This window comes from Ranitomeya variabilis, chromosome 1 (genome assembly GCF_051348905.1).
Source record: "Ranitomeya variabilis isolate aRanVar5 chromosome 1, aRanVar5.hap1, whole genome shotgun sequence".
NCBI classification, from domain to species: domain Eukaryota; kingdom Metazoa; phylum Chordata; class Amphibia; order Anura; family Dendrobatidae; genus Ranitomeya; species Ranitomeya variabilis.
Window position 1 is genome coordinate 50,231,357 of NC_135232.1, and position 20,829 is coordinate 50,252,185.

At 46.3% G+C, this 20,829-nt stretch overlaps 1 protein-coding gene across 5 annotated transcripts in view; it reads right to left on the minus strand.

Annotated features, from left to right (window-relative positions):
- DYM (dymeclin) overlaps window positions 1-20,829 on the minus strand; it is a 293,499-nt gene that overhangs the window by 142,671 nt on the left and 129,999 nt on the right. For 2 of the 5 annotated variants that reach the window (XR_013221122.1, XM_077283428.1), the window contains exon 14: window positions 7,573-7,737. The exons of the other annotated variants lie outside the window; for them this stretch is intronic. Coding sequence is in view for 1 of the 2 variants with exons in the window: in XM_077283428.1 (XP_077139543.1) it covers window positions 7,573-7,737 (165 nt within the window). In the remaining variant the exon portion in view is untranslated. The remainder of the gene's footprint in view (window positions 1-7,572; window positions 7,738-20,829) is intronic. 5 annotated transcript variants of the gene reach the window in all.

The window sequence follows — 20,829 nt, forward strand, 5'->3', positions numbered from 1 at the left end:
CCGCAGGGAGACCCTACTCATGCCGCCGCAGGGAGACTCCAACTCACGCCGCCGCAGGGAGCGCCTACTCACGCCGCCGCAGGGAGACCCTACTCACCCCGCCGCAGGGAGACCCTACTCACCCCGCCGCAGGGAGACCCTACTCACCCCGCCGCAGGGAGACCCTACTCACCCCGCCGCAGGGAGACCCTACTCACCCCGCCGCAGGGAGACCCTACTCACCCCGCCGCAGGGAGACCCTACTCACCCCGCCGCAGGGAGACCCTACTCACCCCGCCGCAAGGAGCCTCTACTCACGTCGCAGCAGGGAGACCCTACTCACCCCGCCGCAGGGAGACCCTACTCACCCCGCCGCAGGGAGACCCTACTCACCCCGCCGCAGGGAGCCCCTACTCACGCCGCCGCAAGGAGCCCCTACTCACGTCGCTGCAGGGAGCCCCTACTCACGCCGCCGCAGGGAGACCCTATTCACGCCGCTGCAAGGAGCTCCTACTCACGCCGCTGCAGGGGGCCCCTACCCACACCGCCACACAGAACACCTACTCACGTCGCCACAGAGAGCCCCTACTCACACCGCCGAAGGGAGCCCCTACTCACACCGCCGAAGGGAGCCCCTACTCACACTGCTGCAGGGAGCCCTTACTCACACCGCCACAGGGAGTGCCTACTCACACCGCAACAGAGAGCCCCTACTCACACCGCCGCAGGGAGACCCCACTTATGCTGCCACCCTCCTGTGCCCGTTTAACAAGCTAAAGACTGAACTACAGAACAAAATTATACTTATTAAGGAGATATTCTGGTAAAAAATAAAAAAATGCCTATCCAAACAGGTCATGTGCCTACATAGAAAACACTCATGTCCAGAACAGGACTGGAAGCGATTGCCTCTGCTTTAGATAGGTGATACTCATACACTTGTGGCTTTCCCATTGCTCGGACCCAGCACAGATCAGCAGAACGGGTCACTTTTACCCCCATTAAAATAGCGCAGAAATGTGCGTGCTCATCTGCCGGCCATGTGTTCTCCGCTTTCCCCTGCAGCCTCATAGGGAATGAATGAAGTGAAGGGCAAGTGTGCACTGCGGCTCCATCCTAAAGGGGATAAAACTGCCCCACTGTAGACGAAGGGAAAAATGGGGATTTCCAGCACATCCATCCAGTTTGAGTAAAATAATCAAAATTTATTTAGAACATTTTAAAAAACAACATTAAAAAGAAAGAGAGAGGAACTCTCTTTGCCTGACGCGTTTCTGGCGCACCACGGCGCCCTTAGTCATAGGAACTAATATGACATGAATACACAGGTTTATATATGACAAGGAACCAATCACAGACATAGCAATTAAATTTCATTGGAAAAAGCTGCAGCTAAATTCACATAACAAAACTTTACCTTATTTATCAAATGTCTTAGAAATACACTAACATCTGTTCTAAATTACCAAAAAATTCATTAGTTGTTCAATATATATAAAAAAAATCATTTTTGTAATTCATACCATGTGGATATTTGGTGTCTAAAGTTAGAATCCAAAAGGCTTCCCGCAGAGCTAATCGCTTCCTCCAATCTCTACCTCTAGGTGACTGACTAACCCTTTCAATGCCAAAAAAGGAAAAATCTGACAGATCTCCCTGGTGCACAGAGATAAAACTTTACCTTATTTATCAAATGTCTTAGAAATACACTAATATCTGTTCTAAATTACCAAAAAATTCATTAGTTGTTCAATATAAGTAAAAAAGATCATTTTTGTAATTCATACCATGTGGATATTTGGTGTCTAAAGTTAGAATCCAAAAGGCTTCCCGCAGAGCTAATTGCTTCCTCCAATCTCCAAATCTAGGTGACTGACTAACCCTTTCAATGCCAAAAATTCCTTTTTTGGCATTGAAAGGGTTAGTCAGTCACCTAGATTTGGAGATTGGAGGAAGCAATTAGCTCTGCGGGAAGCCTTTTGGATTCTAACTTTAGACACCAAATATCCACATGGTATGAATTACAAAAATGATCTTTTTTACTTATATTGAACAACTAATGAATTTTTTGGTAATTTAGAACAGATATTAGTGTATTTCTAAGACATTTGATAAATAAGGTAAAGTTTTATCTCTGTGCACCAGGGAGATCTGTCAGATTTTTCCTTTTTTGGCATTGAAAGGGTTAGTCAGTCACCTAGAGGTAGAGATTGGAGGAAGCGATTAGCTCTGCGGGAAGCCTTTTGGATTCTAACTTTAGACACCAAATATCCACATGGTATGAATTACAAAAATGATTTTTTTTATATATATTGAACAACTAATGAATTTTTTGGTAATTTAGAACAGATGTTAGTGTATTTCTAAGACATTTGATAAATAAGGTAAAGTTTTGTTATGTGAATTTAGCTGCAGCTTTTTCCAATGAAATTTAATTGCTATGTCTGTGATTGGTTCCTTGTCATATATAAACCTGTGTATTCATGTCATATTAGTTCCTATGACTAAGGGCGCCGTGGTGCGCCAGAAACGCGTCAGGCAAAGAGAGTTCCTCTCTCTTTCTTTTTAATGTTGTTTTTTAAAATGTTCTAAATAAATTTTGATTATTTTACTCAAACTGGATGGATGTGCTGGAAATCCCCATTTTTCCCTTCGTCTACAGCAGCTGTTAATCACCGGCAGGTACGGCACCCATCAGTTACATTTATTTGCAACGGTTCTTAGATGCATGTCTCGGCGTGTCAAGCTTCAACCCTTCCTCTTCCCCCCTCCTCCTTTTTCTGAAAACTGCCCCACTCTGGTGATTGGTGGGGGTCCCGGCAGCCAGCTCCCCACCGATCTACAAGTTATTACCTATCCTATGGACAGATGAGCACTTCTACCTACTAGAAAACACTTATTTTCACCTATAATCACAGGTATGAGGATTTGCACATGTCCTTTCCCTTCCTGAGTTTGGCTGCTCCATTTCTGATCTAGTTCTCGATCTCGATCTCAGAGTTTCCTGTATTGGCAAGTGACCAGTGCTGTGCCTGGTGAACTCATTGCATTAGCTAAGCCAGTCCCCTTGTCTGTTTGGGCATCTGATGCGAGAAGGGGGCTGGCTGGCTTATTCCAATAGGTAAGGCAGCACCCTTCTCTGTTTGGGCATTTGCTGTAGTAAGGGGGGTGGCTGGCTTATTGCAATTGCTAATGCAGCCCTCTTCTGGGTTTGGGCATTTGCTGTAATAATGGGGCTTCACTCCTGAAATCAGCAGTGAACTAATTCTGATAATGTGCCGACCCAGGAAACATTTAGAACAAGAACTGGAGCTTCTGAACCCAGGACCTGTGGGGATAAACGAGACTTTTTAATTATAGTTTTCAGGATATAAAACAAAAAAGTCAATAAAAAAAGAAAAAACTAAAACTTTCATAATAAATATTGGGGCAAACGTTATTGGTTGAAATGTTTTTTTTTTAATAAAGTGGTGCACCCCCATGACCCAGCAATCACTAAAGAAATAGTGACAAGTATTTGGGATGAGCCGGTGATGTTTCAGCAGCCCTCCGGAGGTTGAGCGCTCCAGTCATTGCATTCACAGGTCACTGCAATGTTCGTGCACACAGATGTACGGAGCCGCTCACTGCCATGTGTCTATGAGCGTGATGTATGAATACCATGGAGGCAGATCCAGAGCTTGCTCCTGGCTGACTACTGTGTCCTGCTCATGTGACGGGCACTCGGTGCAGGTATCAGAGATGAGCGCGGGACAAGCCGAGCACCCAACATTACAGCAGACAGAGAGCAGAGAGGTCGGGATGGAGAAAGCAGAATGGTCCAATGTATCTGTATGAGTCCGTACCATCACATGATCATCAACAAATTGCGGGTTTACAGGAACAGCAACGATCGTGTGACAACGTGGGAACAAATATCACCAAATTAAAAGATCCTTAAAGGAAATGTGTGGTCACATGCTTAAAGAGTAACTTATTTTTACTAAAATGTGCAATTTTCAGACTGGACATCAGGTCTGATATAAGCTGCCATACACAAACATAGGACATACTGGTATTTATAGGAGACATACCCGAGCATGCTCTATACCTGCTACGTACGGTATATAGAGGTGTAATCAGTCATTGTACAGGAGGAGGAGGAGGTGAGCTGTGATATCACCTATAGTGAATGGTGGATCTTGTGTTATCTACTGTATATAGAGGTGTTATCAGTCATTGTACAGGAGGAGGAGGTGAGCTGTGACATCACCTATTGTGAATGGTGGATCCTGTGTTATCTACTGTATATAGAGGTGTTATCAGTCATTGTACAGGAGGAGGAGGAGGTGAGCTGTGATATCACCTATTGTGAATGGTGGATCCTGTGTTATCTACTGCAGGGGGGTCAAACTGCATTCCTCGAGGGCCGCAACCAGGTCATGTTTTCAGGATTTCCTTGTATTGCACAGGTGATAATTTAACCACCTGCACAGATAATGATTCCTGCACCTTGTGCAATGCTAAGGAAATCTTGAAAACACGCATGGTTTGAGGCCCTCGAGGAATGCAGTTTGACACCCCTGTACTGTATATAGAGGTGTTACAAGTCATTGTACAGGAGGAGGAGGTAAGCTGTGACATCACCTATTGTGGATGGTGGATCCTGTGTTATCTACTGTATATAGAGGTGTTATCAGTAATTGTACAGGAGGAGGAGGTGAGCTGTGATATCACCTATTGTGAATGGTGGATCCTGTGTTATCTACTGCAGGGGGGTCAAACTGCATTCCTCGAGGGCCGCAACCAGGTCATGTTTTCAGGATTTCCTTGTATTGCACAGGTGATAATTTAACCACCTGCACAGATAATGATTCCTGCACCTTGTGCAATGCTAAGGAAATCTTGAAAACAAGCATGGTTTGAGGCCCTCGAGGAATGCAGTTTGACACCCCTGTACTGTATATAGAGGTGTTACAAGTCATTGTACAGGAGGAGGAGGTAAGCTGTGACATCACCTATTGTGGATGGTGGATCCTGTGTTATCTACTGTATATAGAGGTGTTATCAGTCATTGTACAGGAGGAGGAGGTGAGCTGTGACATCACCTATTGTGGATGGTGGATCCTCTGTTATCTACTGTATATAGAGGAGTCATCAGTCATTGTACAGGAGGAAGAGGAGGGGAGCTGTGACATCACCTATTGTGGATGGTGGATCCTGTGTTATCTACTGTATATAGAGGAGTCATCAGTCATTGTAGAGGAGGAGGTGAGCTGTGACATCACCTATTGTGAATGGTGGATCCTGTGTTATCTACTGTATATAGCGGTGTTGTCAGTCATTGTACAGGAGGAGGAGGAGGTGAGCTGTGACATGTTATTGTGAATTGTGGATCTCGTGTTATCTACTGTATATAGAGGAGTTATCAGTCATTGTGAAGTCCACCAACTTTGTCAGGTCTAAGACCAATTAAACATTGTATGCAATGCGTAATATGAGATCAGGTAACAGATCGCCTTTAATGCTATAGGCACACAGAATTTTTTGAGGAGTTGAGGAGCAGAGATTGAACGGAGACTCTCCAAATGTCAAAACCCCTCAAACACAGAGTTTTCACTCAGTTTCTGCTATAAAAACTAAGCAAATAGTCTTAGTGTGCACATGGCCCAACACCGGTCTCGGCACAGCCTTTTGGATGCAGCGTGCCATATGCGTGTGATAATTCTTTCTACAGAAGAGACTATGAAGCCTGGCATGGCGCTGCTACTCGCCTGATGCTGCTGCATCTCACGCTTTGATGTCCAGAGCTGTTAATATAATACAGTAGGACCACACTGGTCACATCTGTAGCCCATAGCCCAGGGCAGGAGAGATCCGCACTAAGTCACAAGTCGGAGTCTAACGAATGTTGTTAATTTCCTACAAATCCTGCTGTTTAAAGGGATCATCAACCTAAAGGGAATGTGTAATTAAAAAATTCTTGTTTAAATCCATTTTGTTTTTATTACGTTAAATGTAAGGCTACTTTCACACCAGCGTCGGGCTTGGCCCGTCGCTGTGCGTCGGGCCGATGTTCCCGACGCTAGCGTTGTCTCCGCCGCACAACGGGGGCAGCGGATGCATTTTTCCAGTGCATCCGCTGCCCCATTGTGAGGTGCGGGGAAGTGCGGGGAGGTGGGGGCGGAGTTCCGGCCGTGCATGTGCGGTCGGAAAAAGCAGACCGTCGTGAGCAAAAAACGTTACATGTAGCGTTTTTTGCTCCCGACGGTCCGCCACTGCATGACGCATCCGTCGCATGACGGGCGCGACGTGTGGCAATCCGTCACAATGCGTCGCTTAATGTTAATCAATGGTGAAAAAACGCATCCTGCAAACACTTTTGCAGGATGCGTTTTTTCGGCAAAACGACGCATTGTGACGGAATGCAGTTAACGCTAGTGTGAAAGTAGCCTTCTAAATATTTTGCAGAGTGCAGCTCTGGAGTATAATACAGGATGTAACTCAGGATCAGTACAGGATCAGTAATATAATGTATGTACACAGTGACTGCACCAGCAGAATAGTGAGTGCAGCTCTGGAGTATAATACAGGATGTAACCCAGGATCAGTAATGTAAATATGTACACAGTGACTGCACCAGCAAAATAGTGAGTGCAGCTCTGGGGTATAACACAGGATGTAACTCAGGATCAGTAATGTAATGTATGTACACAGTGACTGCACCAGCAGAATAGTGAGTGCAGCTCTGGAGTATAATACAGGATGTAACTAAGGATCAGTAATGTAATGTATGTACACAGTGACTGCAGCAGCAGAATAGTGAGTGCAGCTCTGGGGTATAATACAGGATGTAACTCAGGATCAGTAATGTAATGTATGTACACAGTGACTGCACCAGCAGAATAGTGAGTGCAGCTCTGGAGAATAATACAGGATGTAACTCAGGATCAGTACAGGATCAGTAATGTAATGTATGCACACAGTGACTGCACCAGCAGAATAGTGAGTGCAGCTCTGGAGTATAATACAGGATGTAACTAAGGATCAGTAATGTAATGTATGTACACAGTGACTGCAGCAGCAGAATAGTGAGTGCAGCGCTGGAGTATAATACAGGATGTAACTCAGGATCAGTAATGTAATGTATGTACACAGTGACTGCACCAGCAGACTAGTGAGTGCAGCTCTGGAGAATAATACAGGATGTAACTCAGGATCAGTACAGGATCAGTAATGTAATGTATGTACACAGTGACTGCACCAGCAGAATAGTGAGTGCAGCTCTGGAGTATAATACAGGATGTAACTCATGATCAGTACAGGATCAGTAATGTAATGGATGTACACAGTGACTGCACCAGCAGAATAGTGAGTGCAGCTCTGGAGTATAATACAGGATGTAACAAAGGATCAGTAATGTAATGTATGTACACAGTGACTGCAGCAGCAGAATAGTGAGTGCAGCTCTGGAATATAATACTGGAGGTAAACTCAGGTTCACATGATATAAGCAGACACGTTATAAGTTGCCATGCACCCACGACACAGGTAACGGACACGGACTGTACACAGGAGCATGCGGCATGCAGATAGCGAGCAGAGATTAATAACCTGGAGGCATAGGATCGGAGTATGTGAGAACAAGTTATAGACAAGAGCTCCTCTCCATTGTCACTGAGACTGGTGAAGCAATGCTGCAGCGTGGAGCAGTGAGAGGGAGGAAAATACATTTTGTCCAGTACATATAAGTATCTCCGCAAGTGGCGGCAGGCAGAACTGAAAGACAAGGGGGAAACGAGAGAAAGAGAGAGGGAGGGGAAAAAAGGGAAATTTTCCTTTGAGAAATCTGATCATGTTATTTTTAACAATGAAAGAGGTTCTTGTGCCTGAAACCCTCAGATGCTGGTAATTGGCACAGGCAGAACATTAAAGCGGCATTTCTTGTGAGCAGGAGACATTTTCAATTCAGTGCGTTTGAGAATGAGCATGCACTACCATGCAATTATCTGCAGGATTCAGTTCCAGGCCGTACCTGCACAAAGTACAGCAGGAAGGGCCCTGAAAGAGCAACTGTCTGCGATGGCCGGCCTGTGCACGTACAAGACAATCAATGTACCAGATTAGAAAAATAAACTAGTCGGCTTTTCTTTTTACCGCCATACAGTGCCACTCTAGTGTATAGGAAGATCTGCCATACTGGGCCTACTGTATGGACTAGAAAAAAACAAACAGATTTTTTTTCTTCTTTCCTACAATCCTTTTTAAAAGGAATCAGTCATATCATTTTTAGCATCTAAAAACTGTCCCCAGTGCGTTTTTTCTGTTAAAAATGGCGCTGTCATTATGTGCCAAAAGCACTTTATATGGTTAGATCGGACCTGCTCATTTAGTCATAGGGATGGGCTTCACTTTATTCAGTCATGGCTGTCGTCATCCACACACTCTGAATGATGTTCCTGGGGTTACTCAGACGTCACTCGAATCCGCTGCGAAAAATCCCGCACTTGCGCAATTTGTATCGGGGAGCCGCGCTTGGGCAGATTCAATCATGGAACAGCACATGCGCCATAACGAGAGGCTCGGGCACCAAACAGTCAGTGATGCTGGGTACTACATAAAACTTCAGTGCATACGCAGAGGGGTGCCGCTCATCAAGACGCAAGCGCGGGGAGCCGCTCATCAGGACCCAAGTGTGGGGAGCCGCTCGTCAAGACGCAAGCGGGGGGAGCCGCTCGTCAAGACGCAAGCGCGGGGAGCCGCTCGTCAAGACGCAAGCGCGGGGAGCCGCTCGTCAAGATGTAAGCGCGGGGAGCCGCTCATCAGGACCCAAGTGTGGGGAGCCGCTCGTCAAGACGCAAGCGGGGGGAGCCGCTCGTCAAGACGCAAGCGCGGGGAGCCGCTCGTCAAGACGCAAGCGCGGGGAGCCGCTCGTCAAGACGCAAGCGCGGGGAGCCGCTCGTCAAGACGCAAGCGCGGGGAGCCGCTCGTCAAGAAGCAAGCGGGGGAAGCCGCTCGTCAAGACGCAAGCGGGGGAAGCCGCTCGTCAAGACGCAAGCGCGGGGAGCCGCTCGTCAAGACGCAAGCGCGGGGAGCCGCTAGTCAAGACGCAAGTGCGGGGAGACGCAAGCGCGGGGAGCCGCTCGTCAAGACGCAAGCGCGGGGAGCCGCTCGTCAAGACGCAAGCGCGGGGAGCCGCTCGTCAAGACGCAAGCGCGGGGAGCCGCTCGTCAAGACGCAAGCATGGGGAGCCGCTTGTTATGATCTAACATTATAAAGTGCTTTTTGGCACATGATTGCAATGCCATTTTTAATGATAAAAACACATTAGTGGTGCACATTGCATCACTAACAACGCACTGGAAACAGTTTCGACGCTAAAAATAACATGACAGGTTCCCTTTAAGAATTGTGCCGCGTTTGGACGTTATTCGCTATTCATTAGCCAGGGGATAACTTTCTGATTTCTAAGGGGCCGACAGGTGAGATTGCACCGATCCAGAGAACCTGGACTCTGAAGAGCCCCGGGTAAATGGATGAGGATTACTTCCAAACTTGGCACAACCCCTTTAAGATTGGAGCTGTATGACAAATTTTCCTTTACAAAGGGCTGTGAAACAAAATATGTTGGGATCTTTATTAAGAAAAAAAAAAAGAAGCCTCATTTCCTGCGGCAAACATGCAAAGAGCAGCCAAAAACACAATGGTGGGTTAAAGCTAAAATTATGCTTAGGAGTTTAGGACAACAAAGCAAAAATCACAGATTAGTCTCAGCTTTAAGTCCGGCTTTACATGTATTTTATACTTTTAATTCCCATGAAATGTTAAGGGGGATCTGTCATCGCAAACGAAATACATTAAATAGATCTTTTAGACCTGAGTAGACTGGTGCACTTACTTTGAAAATTCGCTCATAAGATCAGGTCTATTCAGTCTCCGCCCACTAAGCCTGCCTGCTGAGTTCTCCACCCACCCAGCTTGATTGACAGCTGTTTCATCTCCGCCCCCCCCCCTCTAAGAAAAAAATCATTTCAATATTTATATAACATTTCAAAAAAAGATTATACAGCCATACTAACGTGGATTTTCAAAATAAATACACCAGCCTTATCAAATCTAAGATATTTTTAAATAAAGTTTGCAGGTTGTATTGTAGAATTTGGTGACACAGCCTCTTTTTGTTATTTTGGATGCATTAAAGAGTCAAGATTTAAGTTGGCTGCAAAAGTTTACACAATGTATAACAAAACTACGGCAGCCAATGAGAAACGAAAACCTAAAATATTAACACAAACATATCCTGAGCGTCCAAGTATTGAATTTACACTCGGTAAACTGTAAAAATAAAAATGGAAATTGATCCTGATTATTGGAAAGTACAGAGATTTTAGAATTGTGAAGGGTTACTAGGACAGCGGAAGAACCGACAAAAAGTGCTGAGCGCTATGCAGCAGTGATGGGCAGAGCGGTCACAGAGCCGGGCTGGCAGCGAGCGCTGACCATTCTCCAGGGAGCGGGATGAGTGTGGTTTGGAAGAGTCCCATCCCAAACAGCTAGTCATGAAGAGTCACATTTCAGATGAAAAAGCAAAAAGGAGAACTTGGTAACCTCACAAGTCTTAAATACTCTGCGCACTCTTTCCATGATCATCCGTAATCAGCAGCACAATAAAATAAGTCCTATAGCATTGTATGGAAGTAAAGCACTGTGCGCCGTGTGATCATCTAACAATTATCTCACGGGCAAGTGACACCAATGTACAGCGAGACTGCCATCTCCAGTAATGTGATAAAGTGCGTGAGAAGGAAAAGAAGAGCGTAAAAGAGTCAGACGGAGAGCAAGCGAGTCAGACGGAGAGCAAGCGAGTCAGACGGAGAGCAAGCGAGTCAGACGGAGAGCAAGCGAGTCAGACGGAGAGCAAGCGAGTCAGACGGAGAGCAAGCGAGTCAGACGGAGAGCAAGCGAGTCAGACGGAGAGCAAGCGAGTCAGACGGAGAGCAAGCGAGTCAGACGGAGAGCAAGCGAGTCAGACGGAGAGCAAGCGAGTCAGACGGAGAGCAAGCGAGTCAGACGGAGAGCAAGCGAGTCAGACGGAGAGCAAGCGAGTCAGACGGAGAGCAAGCGAGTCAGACGGAGAGCAAGCGAGTCAGACGGAGAGCAAGCGAGTCAGACGGAGAGCAAGCGAGTCAGACGGAGAGCAAGCGAGTCAGACGGAGAGCAAGCGAGACAGACGGAGAGCAAGCGAGACAGACGGAGAGCAAGCGAGACAGACGGAGAGCAAGCGAGACAGACGGAGAGCAAGCGAGACAGACGGAGAGCAAGCGAGACAGACGGAGAGCAAGCGAGACAGACGGAGAGCAAGCGAGACAGACGGAGAGCAAGCGAGACAGACGGAGAGCAAGCGAGACAGACGGAGAGCAAGCGAGACAGACGGAGAGCAAGCGAGACAGACGGAGAGCAAGCGAGACAGACGGAGAGCAAGCGAGACAGACGGAGAGCAAGCGAGACAGACGGAGAGCAAGCGAGACAGACGGAGAGCAAGCGAGACAGACGGAGAGCAAGCGAGACAGACGGAGAGCAAGCGAGACAGACGGAGAGCAAGCGAGACAGACGGAGAGCAAGCGAGACAGACGGAGAGCAAGCGAGACAGACGGAGAGCAAGCGAGACAGACGGAGAGCAAGCGAGACAGACGGAGAGCAAGCGAGACAGACGGAGAGCAAGCGAGACAGACGGAGAGCAAGCGAGACAGACGGAGAGCAAGCGAGACAGACGGAGAGCAAGCGAGACAGACGGAGAGCAAGCGAGACAGACGGAGAGCAAGCGAGACAGACGGAGAGCAAGCGAGACAGACGGAGAGCAAGCGAGACAGACGGAGAGCAAGCGAGACAGACGGAGAGCAAGCGAGACAGACGGAGAACCAGCACCCCTACTAGAGAGACACGGACCAGTGTTATACATGTAACAGTGGCGTTTAGAAAGGTAAGTATACTTCATTCATTTTTTTGAATATAAACTCCTTAAGTTGGAAAACCCACCATGAAATATATTAGAATGGGTTTCTGGTTAACAGATGACTAGTCTGATACTCTGTACAATCATCTAATAGCCAGAATGGCTACAAACACCCAGCGTCTCCTCCTCTGGACGACCCGACGAGGCCAGGCGTTACAAGGAGACCGCTGGTGGTGCCGATTAACCCTGACCACTATGGCCTTCATTGATGAACCCTTCTAGAGGGCTTTATATGTGAGGAAGGTCTTTAGAGTCGCACGGCCAGCAGTATATGGCAGCCAGCAGGCGTCAGACTAGAGACCGGACAATGTATGGGGCCGGGCTCTCGGGTTTACTACTCACGTTTCTTGGACGCCTATGTTACATGTAGAAAGAGGTATGCGCCAGGTAGAAGCCATGGGCCTAACCCAATGAAAATGGGACGTTAACCCTTCCTACACCATGGCTGTCACATATTATTGGGTGTAAAGGTCTTCAGAAAATCCCAGCCATGAGCAATCAGTTCAAGCTCTTTTCCAGAGCTGAAATCTGGCCTAAGAAGCGATGGATTTGGAAATGCCTGAAAACAATGGCCTAAAATTTGGGAAATGTCTTGCCAAACCGCAAGAATCCCTTCAACAACAAATAGTTTATTGCAGAAATATTAAAAACATGGCCACCAACAATGGCCCAGGAATTCCCCAAAGTGGAGCTGCTCTGTCCTCGGGAACAATGAGTCACTGTGCCGCGCCACCATGGCTCCTGATGAGACAGTGAATTAGCAGAAGGATTTACTATGCGGCAGATCTGCTTTCCCATCAGATCGCGGGGAGATGGGGAGAGGCTCAGTGGATACATTTTGGGGGAGAGCAGAATGTGGCTTCTGACTAGGTGAGCCCTATTTCTACTTGTCCAAAAGAATGAAACAATATCCCCGTGCCCCACACCTTCCTACCTATCAGTGCTATCCCCCCATCGTATCCTGTAGCACAACATTATTTTGCTACTTCCCATGTGTCCCCCATAGGATAACTACTAATGGTCCCAGGTTTGTGCGCAGCTGGGGAGATAGAAAGGAATTAACACATCCAGCTGAACAGGACAGAAGGGCGGAGCATTCCGCCATCTCCCCGCAGCCAATCAAGATGGCAAGAAGCCCTTCTGAACATGCTGATTGGCAGAGAGCTGATGCCATACATACAGTAACTCTCAATAGTTTCCTTTTCAGTTGGATGCCAAGATCTTTTATGAGAACCGTTTAGCGCACCCTCTCGGCACAGACTAGATTAACCCTTCATGGGCGTCTTATAGGCCATTAAAGTGCTTAATGAGAGAGACATTATTACTAAAGAATGAAAAACAGAAGCTGGTAACTGTAGTTCTACAAGTTCATCAAACTAAATCTTCACCATGTGAGGCAGGAAACATGGCAGCAGCGAAGAGGAAGCAGAGCAGTAAATGGTTAAACCGGCTCAGGCCGCAGACAACATGTGACACAATTGAGAAATGTTTAACGAATGTGTCTCACCACTGAATTACCTCCTATTAAAAATCTGCAGACAAGTGGGTAGAATCTCTGCGGCTTCCTTCCTGTTTTCTAGTCGTGTAACCGTATCTGCAGTCTTCTCACGAAACCCAGAAAAGCCTGATGACCGCGCCATTTCCCCAACGGTTACAAAACAAGAACCGTCACACTGGTTCTGAGAAACGAGGCGCACCCGGAGAGAGGGTGACGGCCGAGACTGTGCCTCTGCACAATGACAGCTCACACAGCAGATGGAATATGGGGCTGGATTCACACACTGCATTTTTTCTGCATTTTGCACCTTTTTTTTTTTTGCTTGCCCAATTTTTTCTTTTAAGTCTTTAGCAAATTATTGAAAATTCTACCTGCAAAATCTCAAGTGATTTGTTCTTTACAGGTCTTCCTCCTAAAATGCTACTATAAAACCCCCGTCATGTAAAAAGTGCGCCAACTGGAGCTTTCATGATATCTCATTATTTATGCTAGATGTGGGCCTCACTGCATGTCATTAGGAAATGCTCTCCATTTCTTAGTATGAGAGCTCCGAACATTGCAGATTGCACTTTAAGGGATAGCCCAATGATATGCCGTAAATTTCCCCGATGAACATCGCGGGTTGTCACATTGTCATCACAGGTCGCGTGCATGGCTCAGGAGCTGAACTCGCTCCATACCGGGCAGACCTTGGCTGTATCATACAGCCGGCACCAGCCTGTAACAGACGTGACTGTCTGGAAAAGTCTGATCTCTCAAAGTAAGGAATTAAACAGTACAAAAAGCGCTGAAAAGAAAAAGACAAAGTAGAAGATCCAGAATTGTTCTTTTGTCTCCACATAACCCCCCTTTATTCAATAAAAGCCATTAAATCATCCTATATATCCTTAAATCTTATCAATTAAAAAAAAACAACAAGAAACAAGACCTCATTCAGATCCATTAGCTGTAAAAAAACAAAAAATATATTTTGGTGGAATTTTGCGCTTATCACCATACCAAGAAGAGGAGAAAACATACCGTAAGTGCAAAAAATGAACAATTGCCTATTGCTGAAAGGGTTTATGCATTTTTCACAAGAAACGGTTTAAAAGAAGACCCCATCCTAAGAGCCAACCTCAAAAAAGAAATAAAAAAAAAAATCGATCACCTGGGTCCCATTCCCAGAAAACAGCTGATTTTTTTATAGGGTGGCCAGGAGGGAAAGTTGCAGCCAGCGACTGTCAGGGTAAAATGTAGTATTGTAAATCGCTCTATAATACAGGGACCACCCCTTCCCCAAATTACCATAAGTCCTAATGTGACCCTTTAAACCATGGTTTGGAAAACTTAAAAAAAAAGTATTCACCCCTAAGAAACTTTGGGTAGACACAACTGATACAATTTGCTTTGTACACAGCCTCGTCTATCTTACCCCCAACCTGCCATTACACATGGACAGGCAGGACCCTCATCTCTGATGCCATGGTGGGGGTCTGCATTCCTCTACCCTCATCATGATTGTTCACCATGTGAAAGTGCCACCACCTGATCGCTTTGTGGTTCTTCGACCCCATACGCTCCCCTTCCCTCACCACCATGGCATGGGGTGCATTACCACCTTTATTTGGGAACGTTTCCTGCTCCCTTTGTGTTACTCTCGCTACTTGCTGACTCCTCTGTTATGGTGCTTTGTGTAGGACCTCCTTCCACAACCCTTGCCAGATGCCTCGGCCAGTTCCGCACATGGCAATTTTGCCTTCACCCAGTGCCGGACAGAGGCGAGCACAGTGCAGCAGTAACTGAAGGCGACGGCTCCCCTACGACAACTGCAGCAAGTTCTAACAGGACACACCAGCCTCAGATCAAAGCGAGAAGAATGGCACAAGTTTGTAGACGTTCCAGTTTTCCATGCAAGACTGACTAATTTTTCGGAACAAGCCCTCTAAAACCGCGTGTTTACCAAGGGAGGGGAGCGGCTTGATGCAGAATCTCCGGATCATCTCCTCTGCTGGCACAGATCGGTCCGGCACAGCAGGCAGACAGTGCCACCTTACCGAAGGCAGGAAGCTGATCAGCTTAGAAGATTTGAGGGCACAACTGGGTCATCGGGCGTCTAATGCTGCCAACAGACGTCTGTCTTTTTTCATATTTATGAGGACGCCAAGTCCTGGGATAAATCTGCTGCTACAGAAGCGGCTCATGACAATGGATACGCTGTGCTGTGCAATGATCCCTAAGCTTTTACTTCCAAAAAAATAAATACATTTTTTACATCCTAATCAAGCAGAACATTTACAAGTCAGCCATGCTGTCTCTGCCCTTTACAGACGGCCAATTGTCCTCCGTAATGCCATGTCGTACTCCGTTCATCCGAAGAGAATTCAGACACCGAATCCTTTATCTGAAACACTCGGGCTGTACAGAATGTGTAAGAAACACAAGTCTCTGTGCCAGCTTGGTACGGCCCTACAATGTGCCGTCTTACATGGGAGACGAGCAGGCAAAGCCAGCACAAAAAAACACAGCCGGAGAAGACGGGAAAAAAAATATATAAAAAAAGTTCCCTAAATTCCAGTGTTTCTGACCCGCATGATATTGGGTTAATTTCAATTGTCTATTTTGGTTTACCGGCACCAGTGTCCCTTGGCTGTTCCTGCATAAAATGAGAGGAAGAACCATGCCCCTCGCTTCCTGACATCTAATGGCCCAAAGTAGGGAATCTATAAAGTCCTACTACACTGGCACCTAGTTTCTGCCATTATCCATGACACTAGCTCCTCTACTTTGTATGAAATCTACTCTTTAAAGCTAAGGCCCTTGGGTTGTGTTAACGGAGTAGCTGCTGGCCGGAGGAGCAAGTTGACTGAAGATGTGTCGACGTGCCAGTTCAGAGAGAGGGATGATGACAGAATTGGATCCAGAAGCATACTCCAAGAATAGCTGGCTTCAGTTCCAGGCAGTCTGACAAAGATCTTCACCAGAGAGAGTAATCAGGCAGTTAAAGGGTTAGAAAGGAAGGTCATGTAAACAGGAAATCTACTACAGGCGTTATTTTAATCAAGCAGTTAAAGGGTTAGAAAGGAAGGTCGTGTAAATAGTAAATCCACTACAGGCGTTATTTGTAATGGCTGGGTGACACACCACCAAGCCTCAAGGAAATTACATGCAGAAACAGGTTGGTGGTGAATGCCAGGATCCATCGCCCCCTCGCCATTGTCAGCACGGACATCAGGAAACGAAAGGAGGTGCCTAAAAGTGACGGAGATGGTAGCAGGTGCCGAGAGGAGAGTTCATGTGATGCTCCTCAAAAAGCAATAACTTTTAGGTTCTTCTTTCCATGCTACTTAACAGACAACAGTGAGGACTTGGAAACAGCAAAGTCGGAAGGTCCAAATCTGATGAAAAGCCTAGTCGTCAGGGCACTCAAATCGGCTCAGATAATGTGGTAGCCCATGGGCTTTTGACTTTACAGCGACGTGAACATTTGGTTGCCAGTGTTGTTAGCTACTTTGTGGGTACAGCTGGATGAGCACAATCCAACCCAATCAATTTTTTCCTGTCTTACTCTTAATTCTGGGTCAACACCAGTTTTGTGCATATTCCCAATACAATGGCTGAAGGTCTAGGGCAAATGCTGAACGGAGCAGCCAGACACTAAAATGGGACATGCACTTCAGCTGCTACAAAATTCAGGATTATTGACGACTTGAGGAGATTTGTGTCTCTTCAACTTATTCAAAACACAGAGGCGGCCATGCAAAGCATAGTAGTACAAGAAGTGCCGCTATGGAAGCCATCTAACTGCCTTGTAATGTTTTCATTTCCTGTCCTGTCCAGTTGTCACCGTATCCCAGAATTCAAGCGGAGGAAGTTCACCGACCGCCATATTGGGACACCCAAGAGATGGGTGTCTCAAGATGGAAACTGCTGCTGGTACCAACCTATTGCGCGGTACCACCGTCGCACCACACACACACTATATACGCCGAACGCACCACTCACACACACTCATGCAGCCTCTTGCGCAGTACTACCAGCGGAACAACGTCGCGAACACACCACCGCCGTGATCAGCCGAATGATTCACCGACTTCATCTTTGTACACCAGGAGCTCATGCGCAGTTTTAATGTGACCACCGCTATCTGTCTGCATAAAGATGGTTGCGGTCTGATTTACTGCGCCTGTGCGAATTACGCGCAGGTGCAGTGAAACATTCGGCTGATCACGGCAGCAGATGCGTGACGCCTCTACAGGCAGAGGAAGCCGGTCACATTAAAGGGGTTTTCCCACAAACAAAAGCTCATTTTAAAAATTGTCTGTGTCTACCTGTGTATGGAGCATAGCACATCTCCTGGGCAGGGGAGGAAGCAAAAGACAATACTGACATTACAGCAGGGGATCACAGTGGATTCATTTTGTGAGGTAAAATATTTCACTGACTGTTTTTAAAAAATATTTTACCTCACAAAATGTATCCTCTGCGATCTCTTGCTGTAATGTCAGTATTGTGTAGACCTTGGTGGCCATTCTACTGGCCCACGACGACCAATCCACTTTCCAGGAAACTGTTCATGCTCGGACCTGACACCCATAATGTGGTGGTGCACAATCTTGCTGGAAAAACTCAGGGAACATGCCATCTTCAGTGCATAAAGAGGGCAACACATCATTATGATGGGCCAGTTGAATAGCCACCAAGGTCTCCTGATCTGACCCCCTTAGACTTTTGTCTTTGGGGTCATCTGAAGGCAGTGTCTATGCTGTGAAGATAGGAGATGTGTAGCATCCGAAACAACGGATACTGGAAGCCTGTGCTACCATTTCTTCTGCGGTGTTGCTATCAGTGTGTCAAGAGTGGGAGAAGAGGGTTGCATTGACAATCCAACACAATGGGCAGCACTTTGAACACATTTTATAAGTGGTCATAAACTTGTAATTAGCTCATGAAAGAATAAAGTTGTTAAAACCAAGCACCCCATTGTTTTTCTTATGAAATTCTCAGTAAGTCTGATGTGTCACAAGACCCTCTTCCCATTGGAAAAAATAAAGTTGGGTCCAAAATGGCTGACTTCAAAATGGCCGCCATGGTCACCACCCATCATGAAAAGTTTTCCCCCTCCCACATACTAATGTGCCACAAACAGGAAGTTGATATCACCAACCTTTCCCATTTTATTTAGGTGTATCCATATAAATGGCCCACCCTGTATGTATGTACAGTTAGATCCATATACACTCACCGGCCACTTTATTAGGTACACCATGCTAGTAACGGGTTGGACCCCCTTTTGCCTTCAGAACTGCCTCAATCCTTCGTGGCATAGATTCAACAAGGTGCTGGAAGCATTCCTCAGAGATTTTGGTCCATATTGACATGATGGCATCACACAGTTGCCGCAGATTTGTCGGCTGCACATCCCAAAGATGCTCCATACAAGGCAGGATGGATCCATGCTTTCATGTTGTTTACGCCAAATTCTGACCCTACCATCCGAATGTCGCAGCAGAAATCGAGACTCATCAGACCAAGCAACGTTTTTCCAATCTTCTACTGTCCAATTTCGATGAGCTTGTACAAATTGTAGCCTCAGTTTCCTGTTCTTAGCTGAAAGGAGTGGTACCCGGTGTGGTCTTCTGCTGCTGTAGCCCATCTGCCTCAAAGTTCGACGCACTGTGCGTTCAGAGATGCTCTTAGGCTTACCTTGGTTGTAACGGGTGGCGATTTGAGTCACTGTTGCCTTTCTATCAGCTCGAACCAGTCTGCCCATTCTCCTCTGACCTCTGGCATCAACAAGGCATTTCCGCCCACAGAACTGCCGCTCACTGGATTTTTTTTCTTTTTCGGACCATTCTCTGTAAACCCTAGAGATGGTTGTGCGTGAAAATCCCAGTAGATCAGCAGTTTCTGAAATACTCAGACCAGCCCTTCTGGCACCAACAACCATGCCACGTTCAAAGGCACTCAAATCACCTTTCTTCCCCATACTGATGCTCGGTTTGAACTGCGGGAGATTGTCTTGACCATGTCTACATGCCTAAATGCACTGAGTTGCCGCCATGTGATTGGCTGATTAGAAATTAAGTGTTAACAAGAAGTTGGACAGGTGTACCTAATAAAGTGGCCAGTGAGTGTATATTTGGACAAAGACATTTTTCTAATTTTGGTTATAGACATTACCACAATGAATTTTAAACAAAACAATTCAGATGCAGTTGAAGTTCAGACTTTCAGCTTTCATTTGAGGGTATCCGCATTAAAATTGGATGAAGGGTTTAGGAGATTCAGCTCCTTAACATGTGCCACCCTGTTTTTAAAAGGGACCAAAAGTAATTGGACAATTGACTCCAAGGCTATTTCATGGACAGGTATGGGCAATCCCTTCGTTATGTCATTCTCAATTAAGCAGATAAAAGGCCTGGAGTTGATTTGAGGTGTGGTGTTTGCATTTGGAAGGTTTTGCTGTGAAGTAAACATGCAGTAAAGGAGCTCTCCATGCAGGTGAAGCAAGCCATCCTTAAGCTGCAAAAACAGAAAAAACCCATCCGAGAAATTCTTACATTATTAGGAGTGGCAAAATGTACAGTTAGGTACATCCTGATAAAGAAAGAAAGCACTGGTGAACTCATCAATGCAAAAAGACCTGGGCGTCCACGAAAGACAACAGTAGTGGATGATCGCAGAATAATCTCCATGGTGAAGAGAAACCCGTTCACAACAGCCAACCAAGTGAAGAACACTCCAGGAGGTCGGCGTATCAATATCCAAATCTACCATAAAGAGAAGACTGCATGAAAGTAAATACAGAGGGTTCACTGCACGGTGCAAGCCACTAATAAGCATCAGGAATAAAAAGGCTAAAAAACATCTAAAAAAGCCGGCACAGTTCTTGAAGAACATTCTTTGGACAGATGAAACCAAGATCAACCTCTACCAGAATGATGGAAAGAGAAAAGTATGGCGAAGGCGCGGTACAGCTCATGATCCAAAGCATACCACATCATCTGTAAAACACGGCAAAGGCAGTGTGATGGCTTGGGCATGCATGGCTGCCAGTGGCACTGGGTCACTAGTGTTTATTGATGATGTGACACAGGAATGAATTCTGAGGTCTTCAGAGCCGCCATACTGTGTGCTCAGATCCAGCCAAATGCAGCCAAACTGATTGGTCGTCGTTTCATACTACAGATGGACAATGACCCAAAACATAAAGCCAAAGCAACCCAGGAGTTTATTAAAGCAAAGAAGTGGAATATTCTTGAATGGCCAAGTCAGTCACCTGATCTGAACCCAATTGAGCATGCATTTCACTTGTTATAGACTAAACTTCAGACAGAAAGGCCACAAACAAACAGCAACTGAAAACCACCGCAGTGAA